This window comes from Phyllobates terribilis, unplaced genomic scaffold (assembly GCF_046119375.1).
Source record: "Phyllobates terribilis strain yellow unplaced genomic scaffold, ASM4611937v1 Scaffold_5__5_contigs__length_657084704, whole genome shotgun sequence".
Lineage (NCBI taxonomy): Eukaryota > Metazoa > Chordata > Amphibia > Anura > Dendrobatidae > Phyllobates > Phyllobates terribilis.
This window is the reverse complement of record NW_027362765.1, coordinates 609027046-609046521: the sequence shown is the minus strand read 5'-3', so window position 1 is coordinate 609046521 and position 19476 is coordinate 609027046. Positions and strand designations below refer to the sequence as shown.

General features: G+C 47.0%; 1 protein-coding gene across 2 annotated transcripts in view; it reads right to left on the bottom strand.

Moving 5' to 3' along the window:
* The window catches only part of COMTD1 (catechol-O-methyltransferase domain containing 1), a 144118-nt gene that overhangs the window by 12578 nt on the left and 112064 nt on the right, over positions 1 to 19476 (bottom strand). Inside the window, exons 6-7 of one of the 2 annotated variants that reach the window (XM_073686064.1) lie at positions 11520 to 11656; positions 8688 to 8793 (exon numbers count right to left, since the gene is read on the bottom strand). In XM_073686064.1, coding sequence (XP_073542165.1) covers positions 8688 to 8793; positions 11520 to 11656 — 243 coding nt within the window. Of the gene's footprint in view, positions 1 to 1660; positions 8794 to 11519; positions 11657 to 19476 lie in introns of those variants that run through there. The other variant, XM_073686063.1, reaches the window with a different exon arrangement.

Sequence of the window (19476 nt, the reverse complement as noted above, 5' to 3'; positions counted from 1 at the left end):
ACATAATGGCAATATCAGTTTTACCATGCAGGGAATTGAAAGGGTTAACATGTGTATAAGGGGAGGGGATAAGTGCTGTACCCTTTTTAGCCGTGATGTATTTTGGGTCTTTAAGCTTCAAACATAAAGTGCATATGGTTTAGACAGAAAATAGGAATTGTCCCTTCATTCATACATTTTTATTTACTTTGATGATTTTATTACATTATGCCAAGTTATCATTTTCATATACATGTCCTTTTTCATGTCTTTCTGTTTTGATATAACTAATTCTATAAATTCATTCATATTGTGACTTTATTTATGCATTACTTTCTGTATTCTCCTTTGTTTGAACATTTCTTATTCGGTGTGTTAACATTAACTTTAAGCAGTCTATTGGGTTACATAGTGGACTTTTATTTTCTAACTAATCCTGCATATATTTTGCTATTGGTCTGTCTATGTATATGTTGTATTGTTTCATTCACACCATATGCTGCGACTGAGAATATTCTTTTATTCTCTGGATTCTTACTAGATTTTAAAAATTATTGAAGAATAAAGTCAGAGTCAAGCAGGAGGAGGGAACAGAGCTACATGCACATATACAGTAAATAGTTTGAGAGTTGAAATCCTGCTGATAGATTCCATTTAACACATGGACTCAAAATCAGTATTTATCACCAAACTTTGCAGGTTCAGTTCCAAAAAGGTCTTTTACTTTGCAGTGATAGTTTCATGGCTGTTACTCCCAAGCTGACCTTCTTTTCTCAGACTAACAGACACTGCTTTCTAGTAAATTGATTTAATCAACGTTTTCAACCCCCACCTGAGGCTCTGTTTAGGACAATAAAATGTGGAATGGAGTATAGGAGTGACCTACCCACCCAACCTCTTCAGTCACTTCTAAATAATGGACCCAAACTCCATTTAAACAAACTAAATCAGTGACATATCATCACTGGTCATAACATTCTTCTGGAACTTACATCACAAAGGCAGGAGGCCTTAGGGACACATATCTGCAATCCGCCACTTTACCACCTTATTACTATAATATAAATTTATTGTAAACAAACATTTTTTAGAAATAATTTGTATACAGTAGATATAAAAAGTCTACAAAATGCCAGGCTTTTGTCATGTCAAAAAGAAAAAAAATATATACCAAGACGAATCATTTCAAAACTTTTTCCACTTTAATGCCATCTCCGCAATTCAATTGAAAAATAAGAAAAAAGAAAAATGAAGAACTAAAATAATATTGTTGCATAAATATGCACACCTCTAAACTAATACTTTGTTGAACTACCCTTTGAATTTATGACAGCATTCAGTCTTTTTCGGTAGGAGTCTATCCGCATGGCACATCTAGAATTGGCAATCTTTGCCACAACTGTCAGTCTGGCATCTCCTGTGCACAGCGTCCTATTCAGGTCTAGGCTCTGGCTGGGCCAAGAACTTTTGTTGATTTGAAGGTTACTTAGCATCGTTGTCGTACTGAAAGGTAAAATTCCTCATGATCTTTTTAACAGGAGCCTGAAGGTTTTGTTGCAAAATTGACTGATATTTGGAAATGTTTATCATTTTCTCCACCTTAACTAACACCCGAGTTCAAGCTATCGAAAAACAACCTCAAAGTATAATGATACCTCCACTGTGCTTCACTGTGGGTATGGTGTTCTGTTCGTGATGCGCACTGCTGGCTGAATTACGGTCATAAATGTCAACCTTAGTCTCATCATACCAAAACACATTTTCACACATGTTTTTGGCAGACTTTATGTAGGTTTTGGCAAAACATAACCAAGCTTGGATGTTCCTCTTTGTGAGAAAAGACCTCTGTCTTGCCCCCTATCCCACAGCCCAGACATATGAAGAAAACAGGAGATTGTTGTCACATGCAGTACTCAACCAGTTCCTGCCAACTGTAACATCCCTGGCGGCGTGCTTGCATAGTGCACCACCTCCCACTATGCAAGACCGCAATCTTACCTGTCAGTCCAGCCTGCTAATCTTGCTCCAGTTCATGCTGTGTGCATGCCTTTTGACTGACTGCTTAGGGTGGCGGCCCGGTTACTTCCTGATTCTTATAGCTGCTGTGGGCACACCCCTAATGCATCTCCAGCCTATTGCTGTGAGTCACTGGATATTTAAACCCCCTCCACCCAGTAGGAGGTGCCTGAGCAACACCTTCACTCAGTTTGTCTTTGCAACTGTATTGCCAGGTCCGGCGGTTTCTCTCCGCTCTGACTTGCCCACCGCTCCGGCGGCTTCTCTCTGCTCTGCCTTGTCCTCCGCTCCGGCGGTTTCGCTTTATTCTGCTTGTCTACCGCATCTGCGGCTCTGTATCCATCTCCCAGTCTGTACTGGACCCTATCCAGCCTGCGCTCCAACCTGCTAGTACCTCCCGGTCTGCACTCCAGCCGTGCTTGCCAGTATCTCCCAGTCTACATACCAGCCGTGCTTGCCAGTGCCCACCTGCCTGCATACCAGCCGTGCTTGCCAGTGTCCACCTGTCTGCATACCAGCAGTGCTTGCCAGTGCCCACCTGTCTGCATACCAGCCGTACTTGCCAGTACCCACCTGTCTGCATACCAGCCGTACTTGCCAATACCCACCTGCCTGTATGCCAGTTTAACCTGCCTGTTCCTCCATTCCCCGGTGTGGGTCAACAACTGTGACCGGGGTCTGACCTGGAGTCGCACCTGGTCCCTCTGCTCGGTTCCTCCTTGGTCCACGGAGTCGACTAAGCCGCTGTGCGACCTTGGTCGGATCGGGTTGATACTTAGTTACGCCCCTCCAGGCACTCCTCGGTTCATGGTACAGTGGGATCACTAATCACGCTCACGCCAGTCAGTCCAGGCGCGAGCGTAACAGTTTGCTCAGGCCATGGTTCCCGTTGAGCCCCACTGCCTTTTGCTCTCAGAGACATTTTGAATCCTTGTCTGGTGAATACGTGCACCAAGAAAATTTTTTTTCTCAAGCTATGGCCCAGGCGATTTATGCACCAGCCCAAATGGATCTATCAGCACTCGTTCCTGCGGATCCACCACGGTACTATGGGGATCCAAAAAGAAGCCGTGCATTTGTGGAGCAATGCATACTGCATTTCAAGTTCTATGCTCACTATTTTCCTACTGATCGGGTTAAAGTAGCATTCATGATGTCCTACCTAGAGGGTGATGCCTTCAAATGGATCACCCCCCGTTGGGAAGCATGGGATCCTATCATCTTTGACCTGCAGGCCTTCCTGGTGGCCTTTCTAATGGTCTTCGATGACCCTAATCCTGAAGCCTCTGCTAAAGCTTCCCTTCCCAATATCTCGGAGCAGCCCGATGGGTAATGTGAGTAGGTAGCCTACCAGTCCTCCAGCCATAAGAGACTGCTGCCCACCCAGAATCCACACAGGATGACTATGCTCCACAGAATACTTCTCTTCCCAACCTCAAGAGGCAGTCCAGACGTGCAAGGCGTACAGGTAAACCGTCACGCCAGGTTCTGTTCTCCCAAAGACCTCCTGTTCCCCAGCCTGTAGAGGCAGCTTTCCGCACAGAATCCATGAAGGATGACTATGTTCGTCAAGCAAAGCAGAAGCCAGAACTCAGTCACAAAATCGGATTGCGGTCCCGCTGCGGTGGTTTGGGACCCCCTGACGGCCTGTAGGAGAGGCTGCCCTTGGCGTTAGTGTTTCCTCTCCACAGATGACCATGACTGTCTCCGTGGCAACTGAAGGCCTCGGATTAACCGGAAGTTTCGGGCTTAAAGCCTTGAAGAGTCGGTGTCTGATTCCCGTCCGACAAGTCCAGAAGCCGGTTTGGGCATTGTCAGCAGAAGGACGAGCCCTACTCAGAAACAGTCAAAATATGTCTGTACAAATTAAGCTCCAGATTGGAGCATTACATATGAAGAAGTTTACATTCCAGGTGCTGACTGGCTTACCCACAGGTCGTCCAGAGCCGAGAGATCTAGTGCCCGCTCAGGTCTGGAGATCCTGCATGGTGTATCCTGGGGGACTGCTAAGGTACAAGGGGTGTCTAGTCCCCACATCTTCAGGACAGTCAGCAGTTTCTTCTTCTTCTTCAATAGATCTGCTAGTCGCTGACTCGCTGTGCGCTGAAGTCTCTGAAGGATGAGAAGCGGAGGCGTTGTCCCCACACAGTCTTGACGATTGTACCAATGATCTGGCTTCAGGTACTGTCCCGCCTTACAGAAAAGTCATCTCTGAAACCAGTCGGAAGATGGTCCTAAAGCAAGGACCCTCCGTCTCTAATAAATCTGGTCCTACGTCCATCAAGGCGGTGTTTACCCCCGAGCCTCTGCACCCCTCCAACCAGGCGGAGGACCTCCAGTTGTCTCCTGAATTTCCCGGGGGGCTACCTGTTAAACGGAGAGAGACTTTCCTACACCCGGTACCTGGTACGCCGCCCACTTCATCCAGTAAGCTTGGCAAAGTGAACGGCAAGGCGGTGGTTACCCCCGAGTCTCTGCACCCCTCCAACCAGGCAGAGGACCTCCAGTTGTCTCCTGAATCCACCAGGGTGCTACCTGATAACAAACGGAGAGAGACTTTCCTGTGTGCTGTTCCTGGTACTTCACCCACTTCATCTGTTGCTGAGGTTGGCTTGATAGAAGGAAGCATCCTAGTCACCAAGATGATGAGATTAGTTTTGTTTCCTCTAATGGACAGAAGAGGTAATCCTCTTGAAGAGAAAGATTGGCCTCCAAATTCTCTGCAGAAGACACTTGCAGGCTTGAAGAAAAGGGGGCATAAAGGGGGGGTACTGTAACATCCCTGGCTGCGTGCTTGCATAGTGCACCACCTCCCACTATGCAAGACCGCAATCTTACCTGTCAGTCCAGCCTGCTAATCTTGCTCCAGTTCATGTTGTGTGCATACCTCTTGACTGACTGCTTAGGGTGGCGGCCCGGTTACTTCCTGATTCTTATAGCTGCTGTGGGCGCACCCCTAATGCGTCTCCAGCCTATTGCTGTGAGTCACTGGATATTTAAACCCCCTCCACCCAGTAGGAGGTGCCTGAGCAACACCTTCACTCAGTTTGTCTTTGCAACTGTATTGCCAGGTCCTGTCCTGTTATCTCTGACTTCTAGTCTGTTTCCGCCACTCTGGGGGCTGCATTCCCAGACCTGTTATCTCTGACTTCTAGTCTGTTTCCGCTACTCTGGGGGCTGTATTCCCAGGCCTGTTACCTGTGACTTCTAGTCTGTTTCCGCCACTTTGGGGGCTGTATTCCCAGGCTTGTTTTTGTATCTCATTGCAGTAGCAGTTCCTGTCTGAACTGTATCCTAGCCTGTTACCTGTTTATCTCTATGTCCGTACCTTCCCTCTTCCTGCAGTATCTGAACCTGCACCTAACTCCAACTCGTTGTCTCTGTACTTGTGTTTGTGAGTTTTGTGTCCACTCGCTACTTCATAGTAAGTACCTTGTGTGTATCTGGTTCTGCTTGTCCCTTTTCCCTTCCTCCGTATCTTCCTGTATTTTCCAGTCTGTTCCATGTGAACAGAGCCCTGTCCTCTCTGCCTTGCCCACCACTTCGGCGGTTTCTCTCTGCTCTGACTTGCCCACCGCTCCGGTGGTTTCTCCCTGCTCTGCCTTACCCACTGCTCCGGCGGTTTCTCTCTGCTCTGTCTTGCCCACCGCTCCGGCGGCTTCCCTCTGCTCTGCCTTACCCACCACTCCGGCGGTTTCTCTCTGCTCTGACTTGCCCACCACTCCGGCGGCTTCCCTCTGCTCTGCCTTACCCACCACTCCGGCGGTTTCTCTCCACTCTGACTTGCCCACCGCTCCGGCGGCTTCTCTCTGCTCTGCCTTGTCCTCCGCTCCGGCGGTTTCGCTTTACTCTGCTTGTCTACCGCATCTGCGGCTCTGTACCTGTCTCCCAGTCGGCACTGGACCCTATCCAGCCTGCGCTCCAACCTGCTAGTACCTCCCGGTCTGCACTCCAGCCGTGCTTGCCAGTATCTCCCTGTCTGCATACCAGCCGTGCTTGCCAGTGCCCACCTGCCTGCATACCAGCCGTGCTTGCCAGTGTCCACCTGTCTGCATACCAGCAGTGCTTGCCAGTGCCCACCTGTCTGCATACCAGCCGTACTTGCCAGTACCCACCTGTCTGCATACCAGCCATACTTGCCAATACCCACCTGCCTGTATGCCAGTTTAACCTGCCTGTTCCTGCATTCCCCGGTGTGGGTCAACAACTGTGACCGGGGTCTGACCTGGAGTCGCACCTGGTCCCTCTGCTTGGTTCCTCCTTGGTCCACGGAGTCCACTAAGCCACCGTGCGACCTTGGTCGGATCGGGTTGATACTTAGTTACGCGCCTCCAGGCACTCCTCGGTTCATGGTACAGTGGGATCACTAATCACGCTCACGCCAGTCAGTCCGGGCGCGAGAGTAACACCAACTAAAATTTCTATGGGATTAACCATAATCCATTTGAATGACCACAGCTGTACACTGACTATTATGTAACATAAGTGTAAATGTGATTGGATAATTTTGAACACAACATATCCCCAATTATTAGAGGATACTCACACTTATGCAACCACATTATTTTAATTTTGTTATTTTTATTTTCCCCCTCAAAATGATTTCAGTTTGTTTCTCAATAGACTTGTACAGATTCTTGGTGAAATTAAGGCTAGGGTAACTTGACCATTTTTCTCTCATCTGAGAAAATTGGCCTGATTATGCTAATCACACTCTGATCGGACTCTGATTAGAGTTTGATCATAGTGTGATCTGATTTTCTCAGATGTGTAGAAAAAAAATATCTCCATCTTCTCCATAAAATCTTTCTATCTTCTCCATTCAGTCTGTCTGAATATTGGACCGCACTCGGATATCATCTGAGTGTAGTCCTATGTTTTCAATGGACCCATAGACTTGAATAGCCAAGTGCGTTGTGATTATTGGAGGCAAATCGAGCATGCTGCAATTTTTTTCCTCGGACCACTTGAATAACATGGGAATGGGTGCTATCCGTCAAAACGCGGATAGCCCTCGTTCGATTTTTATGGTTGTCTGCACGAGCCCTATAGGTGGGAATAGTTCTGAAAGAGTCTTCTAGGTATGATTATTTTACATGACAAATATCTGCTATTTTAACAAGGGTATTTATACTTTTGACATCCACTGTATAGTATCTGTTCACACCATCATAGATTTTTTTTATAAGCTGTTGAAGCCCCTACTGCTCCAGTGCGGCCTCTGTAATGAACTTTGTTTACTGGGCTGCAACTATGATGTCCCATCTACAACACGTGACTGCTGCAGACAACCACTTGCCTCCACAGGGATGCCAAGTTAGACTGCAATATACTACTGAGGTCAGTGATTGGCTGTGGTGGTCACATGTTTTAAATGGGACGACTCTGCTGCACCCTTGTAAATAAAGGGCAACCAGGAGAAGCAGCGCAAGAGATTCACTTGATAAATACTGAACAATATTTTATGAAACCGGACAACCTCTTTAGACTGAGTATTATTGATGCAAGTTAGCTAAGCATTGGATAAATATGTAAACTGCATAATGCTTAGCAGAAGGATGTGCGCATAATACATAACTTCTACAAGTGTTTCTTGTTTTATTAAAAGCTCAAGTATACTGTCAGCCTCTCATTTCTAAGAGAGAAGTCCGAGTAAAGTAGGCTAGCCTGTTATTAAAGGCTAAGTTAATGTTTGCAACATAAGATGCAGACAGAAGGCTGCGCATACTGTTTGGTGCAGCAGGAAACCTCCACCCTGGCTGCCACAACCCCTGATGAGTCCCGCATGGGATGAAACGCATCGGAAGGTGGTTTATCTGTGAAAAGGACCCCCCTGATCCCTCCAATATTGTGGGATTGAAGCTAGCACTGTGGGTGCTCATACCCCTTATGAATTTGAAGGACAGATCTTGGTTCCCTTCTTCTCTGCAATTGGGTGAGCCTGTTCCAATTATTACTGTGGCCTTTTGCCCAGATATGGTGTAAATCGGATTCTTTTTGACTACGCAATTAATTGCACTTGTGTGCTGAGATGATGTGAAATAGCCCATTGGGGATCTTATGTTGCAAACATTAACCTAGCCTTTAATAACAGGCCAGCCTACTTTATTTGGGCTTCTCTCTGTGTGTCTTGTTTTGTTGTTTTATACCTTTTTAAAGTTGATATTAAAGGCTAAGTTTTAATACCGTATTTTTTTGCTTATTCCATACCATATATTTGGGGAACCAATTTTCTTTTTTATTTAGTTTTTTGGATAAAAATCTAATATGCTACGTCTATACAGCCTCTCGTTTTCTCTAAGTTTCCATGTACACTAAAGTGAAAAGTTGGGAATCTTATCTAGTAGTTCCTAGATATATATATATATATATATATATATATATATATATATATATTATGGACAACAGCAACATATTCTTCCCTGGAAGCTATAGAATATGTTTGACATACATTATATTGTAGAACATGAATTGAGCTTTGTAAAAAACTGCAGCATACAATGGAGGATGTCAATTACTATGTACAAAGCTGTGTGCAGAGTATTTTTATCGATCCATTACATAGTCTTGTGCATAGGCCAAAGGTTTTAGCCTTTTTTAAGAAACAATGTACAGATTTTCTATATGAGGGGAAGATAACTGAGTTTAAAGCTTAAAACACAACATCAGTCCATCAGCAAGAGGTAGTATACTTAGGAAAACACGGGCATCCCTTAGGATAGCTTCATTCATCTGCTGAATGCTTTGCACCTTGTCTGTCATGGAGTTCATTTTAAGGACGGCTCCATTGCACAGCACCTATTAAATAATACTGGGGTTAATTTCATATATGCAATACTGTGAACCATATATCAGACTACATACTGCAGGGCTGCCATCAGGGCATTACTGTACTTACTGGTGTATGGGGCCCGGTGAGCAGAAGCAAGGAGAGGGGGCCCGTTCCTCTTTTTGCTTCTGTTCACCGGGCCCTAGGGGCAGGATTCGGCTGGTTCAGTCAGTAACTGAACATGCGTCCTGCTTCCTGCACGGCAATAGTTAACAGCTGCCAGCCAATCAGAGGCCGGCAGCTTACGTCTGCGTGCACATTTCCGGAGTATGACGTCACTGCCATGTGCCTCAAATGGATGAGGAAGAGTGCACTGCTGGACCGCAGCCAGGAAAGAAGAAACTTTTCTTATGTTATGTACTGAAAGCAGGAATATGGAGACAGGATGATAGATCATATGGGGGCAGTATGGGATGACACATGGGGCCAGGAGGGGAGAACTTATGGGAGCAGATGGAGACACATGGGGCTAGGATGGGAGGACATATGGGGCAGGATGGAGACACATCGGGGCAGGATGGGAGAACATATGGGGGCAGGATTTAGACATATGGGGCCAAGATGGTAGAACATATGTGGCCAGCATGGGAGAAACATATGGTTGGAAGAATATATGGGGTCAAGATGGGAGAACATATGTGGCTTGTATGGGAGAACATATGGATGGAAGAATATATGGGGCCAGGATGGGAGAACATATGGGGGCAGGATGGGAGATCATATGGGGGCAGGATGGGAGATCATATGGGGGCAGGATGGGAGATCAAATGGGGGCAGGATGGGAGATCATATGGGGGCAGGATGGGAGATCATATGGGGACAGGATGGGAGATCATATGGAGATAGGATGGGAAATCATATTGGCGCAGGATGGAGACAAATGGAGCCAGGAATGAGACACAAGGGGCCAAGAATGAGACACATGGGGCCAGGATGGGAGAACATATGGGGCCAGGATGAGAGAACATATGGGGGCAGGAAGGAGACATGGGTCCAGGATGGGTGTTACGATACTGGTTGTAGTACTGATGGAAACCAGTGGACGAAGGAGCACAAGCAGGAACAGCAAGTGGTAGCAGAACTTCTTGAAGTTAGCAAGGAAACAATCCGTAGATGAATTAGAACAGACTAGGCAAGAATGTTCAGGAGCTGGAGACTGAAACTAGGCTTATAGCTAGACACAATACTCAAGCAATGAGTGAGAGTTCCATGTGGCTTTAAGTAGGCCCACACAGGAAATAAGATGGATTCCATAGATTCAGAATCTGCAATCTTGGTAAAGGTCAGTTGCAGAACACAGTAGCAGACTCCAGTGGTAAGGAGTGAAACTGCAGCACAATTATTAAAGTGAACAATAGCGGCCAATAGTGGTCAAACTGTAGAAGGGCAACAGAAATCCTGACAATGGGAGAACATATAGAGGCAGAATGAAAACACACGGAGCCAGGAATGAGACATAAGGGGCCAGGATGGGGGATGTTATTACAAGAAGGGGCCAAGATATGGGACATTATTACTGTAGGAGCTAATTAAGTGATATTTTTACTGCTGTGATGTATTTTACTTTTGAGGATACTGTTTTCAGTGTGGGGGGGGGGCTGTTACTGTGCAGGGTGACACGATGCCGCTTTTTTTCTTCATCTGGCGTAGTGTAGAAGTTGGGAAAAAAATTGGGAAATGTGCTCTGGAAGCGGTGCTCTAGATAACTGTGTGCTATTTTCTGCAGAGACAAGTCCTTGCTGGAAGAAGTGATGGTGGTCTGTACTGCATGAAGGAGAAAAACAAAGATGAATATCTTCAACTAGAGACGTCACTGGTGACTCAGTGTGTTACCTGTACAATTACACTATACACTATATACAGAGCTCCTGTGAAAAATGTCATGTTGATCCCTGTATTACCTGTACACTGACACTATATACAGAGCTCTTGTGTATGAAGTCACTGGTGAGTCACTGTATTACCTGTACACTAGACACTATATACAGAGCTCCTGTGTATATTGTCACTGGTGATCACTGTATTACCTGTACACTGACACTATACACTATACACTGTATACTATGTACAGAGCTCCTGTGTATAATGGCACTTATGGCAATATTAGTATTGTGTTTTTTTTTTATTAATGATCAGTAGTGTATGGCGGTATTTGTCACTTGTATGTAGCATTATTCAGTCACTGTGTGGTGGTCGAAAGTGGTCCGGACATGGTGTGACAGTATTTGTCCCATGTATGTGGTATTATTGATCATTTTAAAAAAATGTATGTGACACATTCCCTTAAAGAAAACTAAATAAAAATATACCTAAAAAGAATACTGGGTATTCTAAGAAATGTTTAATAGGTTACAGTAGAGTAGGGTTCTGCCAAAAGAGTCTACTATGCTGTGGTGGTAAGCTTAATAAATCCTTTGGCCAAAACAAAAGCTGATGGCTATGTATGTGAGATGGTGCTCAATGGGAACTGATAATGTGTGACTGCTGAAGACGTGGTGCAGAAGTGGAGTTTTTCGGGCGGTGGGACTGTGGAAGGTTTGAGGGGTGGAGGCGGAGCTGGTGTGGAGCCTGGACATAGTCTCAAGGGGGCTCAAAAATGTTGTCAGTATGGGCCCTGAAATTCCTGGTGGCAGCCCTGATATACTTTAACGGCTGATTGTTGGAAGCTATTATCCACAGACTGAGCAGAACTTACCCCATCTATTGCTAGTACGCCTTGTCTCTTCAGCAGACGCAGACACTTCTCATAACATTTTCTGCAGTTTGTTTGACCAGCCATATTTATACAGATTAGGTCAAATGTTCCAGCTTCTCCAGCAGACAGCAAATCGTCTACACAAAAGAGTTCAACAGAAGTAATTTGCAATGACTACCACAGCCTGACTGGCATGCTTGTGTTTAATATATTTATGAGGGGGAAGAGAAACAAAAGGCAAACTGAGTTATAAACAGCATATCTTACTGATTCAACAACACTTCTATTGGCAAAATACAGCGGTTTGCCAATAGTACTCTGAATTACTGCCATTCCATTACAGCAGTGTGTCATATCAATTAGATATGCAAGTAGCACTGTACAGGCAATGCAACTTCAATATATACAGTCATGGCCGAAAGTGTTGGCACCTTTGAAATTGTTCCAGAAAATGAAGTATGTCTCACAGAAAATTATTGCAATTACACATGTTTTGTTATACACGTTTATTTTCTTTGTGTTCCTTTGTGTGCATAGCAAAGAAAACCGAGAAAAAAAAGACAAATTGGACATAATTTTACACAAAACCCCCAAAATGGGACTGACAAAATTGTTAACACCTTTCCAAAATAGACTAACCCTATTTCTGCAGGTAAATAGTGTTTTCCGAGGTGACAGATTCCCTTTAAGACTCATATACACTGGCCAACAATTAGGAATGAGTATTTCTATGAGTGCTTGATTTTTAATCGGCCAGTCTAAGTGGTAATACCGTAGAATATAGAATGAATTTGAATCGGCCCTGAAAAGAGTTTTTTTTTGCACGTGGCAGTACCAAACTGTGGAGGAACGCAAACAACCCTGCCTGCTTTGATGAATTTTTGAGTACAGATCACCGTAAAAATCACGAATAGGTCCATGAGTGTTTGGAAAAAAGCAATCAAGTTATGGAGAGTGGAAGAGATGTATGTAACTAAAATAAACACTTTTTTTTCCAGCAGATGATACCTAGCACCTATCCCTATACTAAACGCAGCTAACAGTGGTATTAATAGGGAATAAAATAGACTTTTTTTTCAGTTGCAGCAGTAAGGACTATAAGACAATAATTTCTGATTAGATGCGTGTATGACGCTATCCCTACTGCGACTGCTCACCCATACACGAATTGCAGATAAGAGCGGTATTATTAGAGAATAGAATCTATTTGAATTAGCCCTGAAAAAAAAACTATTAGTTTAAGGTAGCAGGCTTAAGGACTGTTATTTCATCAACCCTGCTGGTTGAATGAAAAACAGACCTGTATAAATGGCGTAGAAGATTTTGATGCTGAAAACACGATTTAGATCGCAGGGAATTTAGCACACCTCAGATGGACATTTTTCACAGCTTGCACTATATAGCGATGCTATTGCAACAAAGCAAGCCTGACAGTATGCTTTTGACGCACTACTGGCACAGTTTAAATGCCGTAAATATTTAGATGCTGAGAAAAATTTTCAGGATTTAGATAGCAGGAAATTTAGCCCACCTCAGATGGACTTTTTTAACTGCTTGCACTATATATCGATGCTATTGCAGCCAAACAAGCCTGCCTGTATGCTTTTAACGCACAAATGGACCAGTATAAATGCATTAAAAATTAACTTTTATTAATGATATTATCTAAAAGGTAAAAGACCTTGACCCAAAAATTGAAAGCACACAAAAAAACAATACCGCAAAAAAGGGAGTAAAAACATTTTGATTGTTATAGCTAAATCTAGCTGATATCCTAGACCAGTGATGGCAAACTTTTTACAGACTGAGTGCCCAAACGGCAATCCAAAACCCACTTATTTATCACAAACTGTCGACACAGCATCCTAACCTGGGACTGATTCAGACATCACAGGAGACTTGCAAAATACCCCCGTCCCACACACACAAACTGCCCCTCTGCAAAATACATATGTACAAACACACACTGCTTCTCTGCAATGTATATATATTGTAAGATGGCCGCCGGACATGTCCTTGAGGGGAGATATATATCGCTGAGGTTGGCAGCTTCAGTGATGTAAAACTGGGAAAGCATGCTCCAGCATGGTGGGGGAAACATTATACTTTGGGGGTACTTTTCTGCAAAAGGGGACATGACGACTGCACCGTACTGAAGGGAAGATGGATGGGGTCATGTATCGCGAGATTTTGGCCAAAAACCTCCTTCCCTCAGTAAGAGCATTGAAGATGTGAAGATGGGTCGTGGCTGTGTCTTCCAGCAAGATAATGACTCAAAACATACAGCCAAGGCAACAAAGGAGTGGCTCAAAAAGAAGCACAGTAAGGTCATGGAGTGGCCTAGCCAGTCTCCAGACCTTAATCCCATAGAAAACTTATGGAGGGAGTTGAAGCTCCGAGTTGCCAAGCGACAGCCTTAAAATCTTAATGATTTACAGATGATGTGCAAAGAGGAGTGGATCAAAATTCCTCCCGACATGTGCGCAACCCTCATCATCTACAGAAAACGTCTGACTGCTGTGCTTGTCAACAAGGGTTTTGCCACCAAGTATTAAGTGTTGTTTGCCAGAGGGATCAAATACTTATATCTCACTGCAAAATGCCAAAAAATTATCTAATTTATACAATGTGATTTTATTGATTTTTTTTTGGGATATTCTATCTCTCAATGTTAAAATTAACCTACCCTTTAAATCATAGACTGTTCATGTCTTTGTCAGTGGGCAAACTTACAAAAACAGCAAGGGATCAAATACTTATTTCCCCCACTGTACAACAAATACCAGGATAGGGGAGCATGGAGGAGCAGGATGGGGGCAGCACAAAACAGGATGGGGGCATAGGATGGGGGCAGCACAAAATAGAATGGGGCGCAGGATGGGGGCAGCACAAAACAGGATGGGGGCTGCACAAAACAGGATGAGGCGCAAGATGGGGGCAGCACAAAAGAAGATGGGGACAGCACATAACAGGATGGGGGCAGCACATAACAGGATGAGAGCAGCACATAACAGGATGAGGCGCAGGATGGGGGCAGCACATAACAGGATGGGGGAGCAGGATGGGGGCAGCACATAACTGGATGGGGGCACACATAACAGGATGGGGGAGCAGGATGGGGGCACCACATAACAGGATGGGGGAGCATGATGGGAGCAGCACATAACAGGATGGAGCACAAATACCAGGATAGGGGAGCATGGAACATGATGGGGGTGAAAATACCAGGATGGGGGAGCAGGATGGGGGCAGCACAAAAGAGGATGGGGGCAGCACAAAAGAAGATGGGGAGCACATAACAGGATGGGGCAGCACATAACAGGATGGGGGCAGCACATAACAAGATGGAGGAGCGGGATTGGGCGGCACATAACAGGATGGGGGAGCATATGCCAGGATGAGAGATCATATACCAATAAAAATGCTCGCCACCTGGGCGTAGAACGTGCTCAATAGCTAGTCTATAATATAATCCTGGGAGCGTACCTCTGTCCGAAGCCTTTATAGACTGCGCAAGCGCGACGCTCCTGCGCAATCTGGACCCCACAGAGGAACGCATCCACATCCTAAACGAGGATGAGGATTGTGGCCCAGGAGATTGCGGTATGCGTAAGCACTGAACGCATACTGCGATCTCCGGCACAACAACTTACCTATCCGGGATTGCCGCGGGGTCTCTTCGCGCCGGGAAATGAATCTGCCATCGGAAACGACGCACTTCCGGTGCCGTTTTATTGAAGACACACTTGCACACAATCCCGCAGCAGCACATGACAGAATGGGGGCGCAGGATGGCAGCAGCACATGATAGAATGAGGGCGCACGATGGCAGCAGCACATGACAGAATGGGGGCGCAGGATGGCAGCAGCACATGACAGGATGGGGGCGCAGGATGGCAGCAGCACATGACAGGATGAGGGCACAGGATGGGGGCTGCACATGATAGGATGGGGGCGCAGGATGGCAGCAGCACATGACAAGATGAGAGCGCAGGATGGCAGCAGCACATACCAGGATGGAGACCATATACCAATATAAATGCTCGCCACCCGGGAGTAGAACGGGTTCAATAGCTAGTACCTATATAACTGTACGTGTCACAACATCGTGTCTTCAACACATCTACTAAAATAAAGATAATGGTGACGACCCCATTAACTCATTCTGCAGACAAAAATAGACAGTATAATACAGAGGTTATAAGAGGTAAACTGTTTACAATTTTTAATGAAACCACGTTAACTGTCCTACACAAAGCCCTGACCTCAGCCCCATTAAACACCTTTTGGGATGAACTAGAACTGGAGATTGTGTGGCGCTCTGCTGCGCTTTAGTGCCACAGATCCTAGAGGGGTGCATGGATAGATTCCTCCACAAGAGGCCCTCACAGCATACACACACCTCCACCTTCCACCTCAGACCACCAAAGGGAGCCCATTAGGGATATAAATAGGGAAGGTGGAGCTAGGCAGTCTGGTCTGAAGTCTGGAGTAAGTCTGAAGTCTGTAAGGAGTCCAGTTACAGTTTAAGTCTGGAATCTACAGTCTAAGTCTACAGTCTGCTGTACCCAGAGAGGTTGTCAGCCCAGCCCAGACTCAGGAGCTCAGGTTAGTGAGCCCAAGCGGCCAAAGGCAAGTGGAGTAAGCGAGCTACATAGGGGGCAGAGGAGCTTAGCCAGCTCACCCCAAGACCATATACCGGACACCGGGTCCGTGTCTACAAGGATCTCTAGGACCAGCAGAAACAACCAGAACCCCTGGCGAACTACATGTCCCAGGAACATCAGAAGCTGACCATTATCTCAGGGTCAGGAATCACAGAGGCCCAAGAGACCAGGGAGTGTGATCTCCAACAGAAGGCCCTACCACCAGGTCAGCAGGTGCAAGACAGAGACCAAGTTAGGCCTAGCTCCAGGCAGGTCATAAACTTATCAGGAAAAGGCAAGAAACAGGAGGCCCCACACCCGCTCACTGGGGAGAGTCCTGAAATGCACCCTTCACCCTACAGTGCCCTGGATCGTGCCTGAAACACCACCAGTAAAGGTACTGAAGTGAACTATTGTGAGTGTGCCTATTCTTCTTCCGACCCGGCTGGGTTCCCTCTGTCCTGCATCCCCTCTCCTACGCTGCCCTGAGGCCCTGCTCCACCTGTGGGGAGCCACACCATCTAAGCTGCCTGATCACCGGCCTCAGAGGACTGTAGCAGCGCTGATGATCCTCACCAGACACCACGGGTGGCGTCACAGACTTTTTCCTATCCCATACACCTTTCCCCCATTATCCCTTCCTTGCTTTTTAAGAGTGACCCCGGGTACGGGCCAGGGAGCCGGCCACCGCGGCATCCCCCAAAACTAAACAACAAGGCCCGGGCGCCGAGTAGTCGTCCCCATCCCCTGGGCGCGTCATCTCTCCCTGGCGTCACGAACAGGATTCTGTGCCCGCTGCAAAGACGGAGTGTTGTGCCCATTGCCACCGGGTACTATGCGCCTTTATTCTGAACTGTGTATTTAACTGTGGCGAAGATTGCTGACATTGTTGGGCCGCCGAGCGGGAAGAAGGGCGTAACCGTGGGAAACTGAGAGGCGTACCTGCTGAAGCGCGCGAAGCCCCGGACACGCCCCACGCCTCAACGTCAAACCAGGAAGCGCCAGGTCCTGGAAGGAGCGCCGGTGAACACTCTGACGTAAGACGCAAGCGACGCAAGGTCCTGAAGAAGACCGTCACCTGCGGAGCTGCGGCCTACCGGAAGAAAAGAAAAGAAGGTATGCCACGGTTCGCTAGGGGGGCGCCAGAATGTCCGAAGAACAGCACAACACCGGAGTACCGGTTAACCGCTCTGATGATCAACCCGCACTCGGCGCCGAGCAGGCCGGAGCAGCCGCTCCACCAGCAGGGCCTGTAACCCCTGTCATACCCATGGCCCTACCATACGTTCCGGGAGCGAAGTGGCTCCCCCAGTACAGTGGCAAACCAGATACCCTGTCTGGATTTAAAAGGAAAATATGCGGTATATTGGACATGTACTCTATGACAGGCAAGCAAAGAGCCGCTGTTGTATTGGGACAATTGACTGGTGCTGCGGAGCGAGAAGTAGAAACCTGGTTGGCCGCAGACCAGGAGTCAGTGTCCGCAATCTTTAAAAAGTTACAGACTGTCTTTGAGAATCGTACTGAGACAGACCTCCGGATGAGGTTCTACAACTGCTCTCAGCAACCGGAGGACAGTGTTCGGGACTATGCCTGGTGTTTACAAGGGGCCCTGCGAGCTCTGAAACAGGTTAGTCCAATCAGCATCGATAATGAAAATAAAATGCTGAAGGAACAGTTTATCCGGGGACTGAGGTCCCACGAGGAGAGCAGGACTGTGCGTTGGTGGTCCCTGGATCATCCAGATGCCACCTTTGACACCCTTAAGGACATAGCTATAAAAGGACTGCAGCCCCTGGAAACAACTGCTATCCAATGTTACCAGGGTGGGGCCACCCCAGTGCCTGCAGCATCCACCTTTTCCCCAATGGCTGCTGAAGCCAAGGTGCAAGCAACGTCCCCTAGTGAGCTGGACAGCTTGCGCTCTGAAGTGCGTCAGTTGAGCAAAACCCTGACCACTGTACTGAGTGCCATGCAGCTGAGGACGGAGCCCGAGGCAGAAGGAAGGATCCTGCTAGCCGACAGCCCTGAGGATGTCCCCTGAATGAGAAGGAGGAGGAGGACAACGCCACCCCCTGGGAGGACCAGCGACCAACGCCGCCCGCCGAGGGACCCTGTCTGCCACCGCTGGCACAAGACAGGTCACGCCGTCCAGACCTGTCCTTTAAACGAGAAAACCCTGGGGCTGAGGGCCGACACCCAGGAGTAGACCCCCCAGGCCCATCAAACTGGTACCGCAGGTTTGTGGGAGGAAGACCTTTCCTGTCCATTGTACTGGACGGCATTGCGACACCCGCCATGCTGGACACAGGATCTCAGGTAACCATCATGCCTGATGTCCTCTACAAAAGGTTCTGGTCCATAGACGAACTTCACCCACCAGATCCAAATCTTTCCGTCTATGCCTCAAACGGCCTTCCCCTTAACCTAGTCGGGGTTAAGGATGAGGCAGTAAAGTTGGGAAGAGTGGAACTGAAGGACCAGGGACTAATTGTAGTAGAGAATAATCCTGATGATACAAACTTGTATACGGTACTTGGCACTAATATTGTTAGTAACTGTTTGGGAGAAGTGTTGTTCTTGCTCCAACAGATAGCTGACACTGCCAGACCAGGGCAGAGAAGGGCGCTGCAGAAAGAGATCCGAGCCCTTATGTACCAGCAACAGATAAAGCTAACAGGCGGTGAAATTGGTAATGTACGGGTAACAGACCCGGTACCCATTGTGATTCCCCCGATGAGTGAAATGCTGATTTGGTGTAGAGCAGCAATAGGTTTCAAAGGACGGAGCTACCAGGCGGTAGTAGAACCCCTTAGCTTGGAGCATAGACCTACACTCTTGACTGCCAGAGGGGTAGTGGATGTACGCAATGGGAGGGTGCCTGTACGCCTCCTAAACTATGGGGAGGACGAGGTTAGATTACCACGCTACGCCACTGTTGCCAAACTGTGCACAGTAAATAACAACTCCATACAAACGGTGGAGTCCTTAACCTCACCAGACGAAGTGGAGGATAATGACCCAGCAACCCAGGTGGAAGATTGGTGTCAACAGCTCCATGTTGGAACAGACACCACTCCTGGCCATCAGAAGCAGGGTGTACACCGGGTGGTTCAGGAATACGCGCAGGTGTTCAGTAAGCACCCACTTGACTTTGGGAGGATTAAGGGGGTTCAACACCATATCCCCACAGGCAACCATCCACCCATCAAAGAACGTTACAGGCCTATACCACCAGCACACTACCAGAAGGCTAAGGAAATGTTGCACGACATGAGAAAGGCAGGGGTAGTAAGGGATAGTTGTAGTCC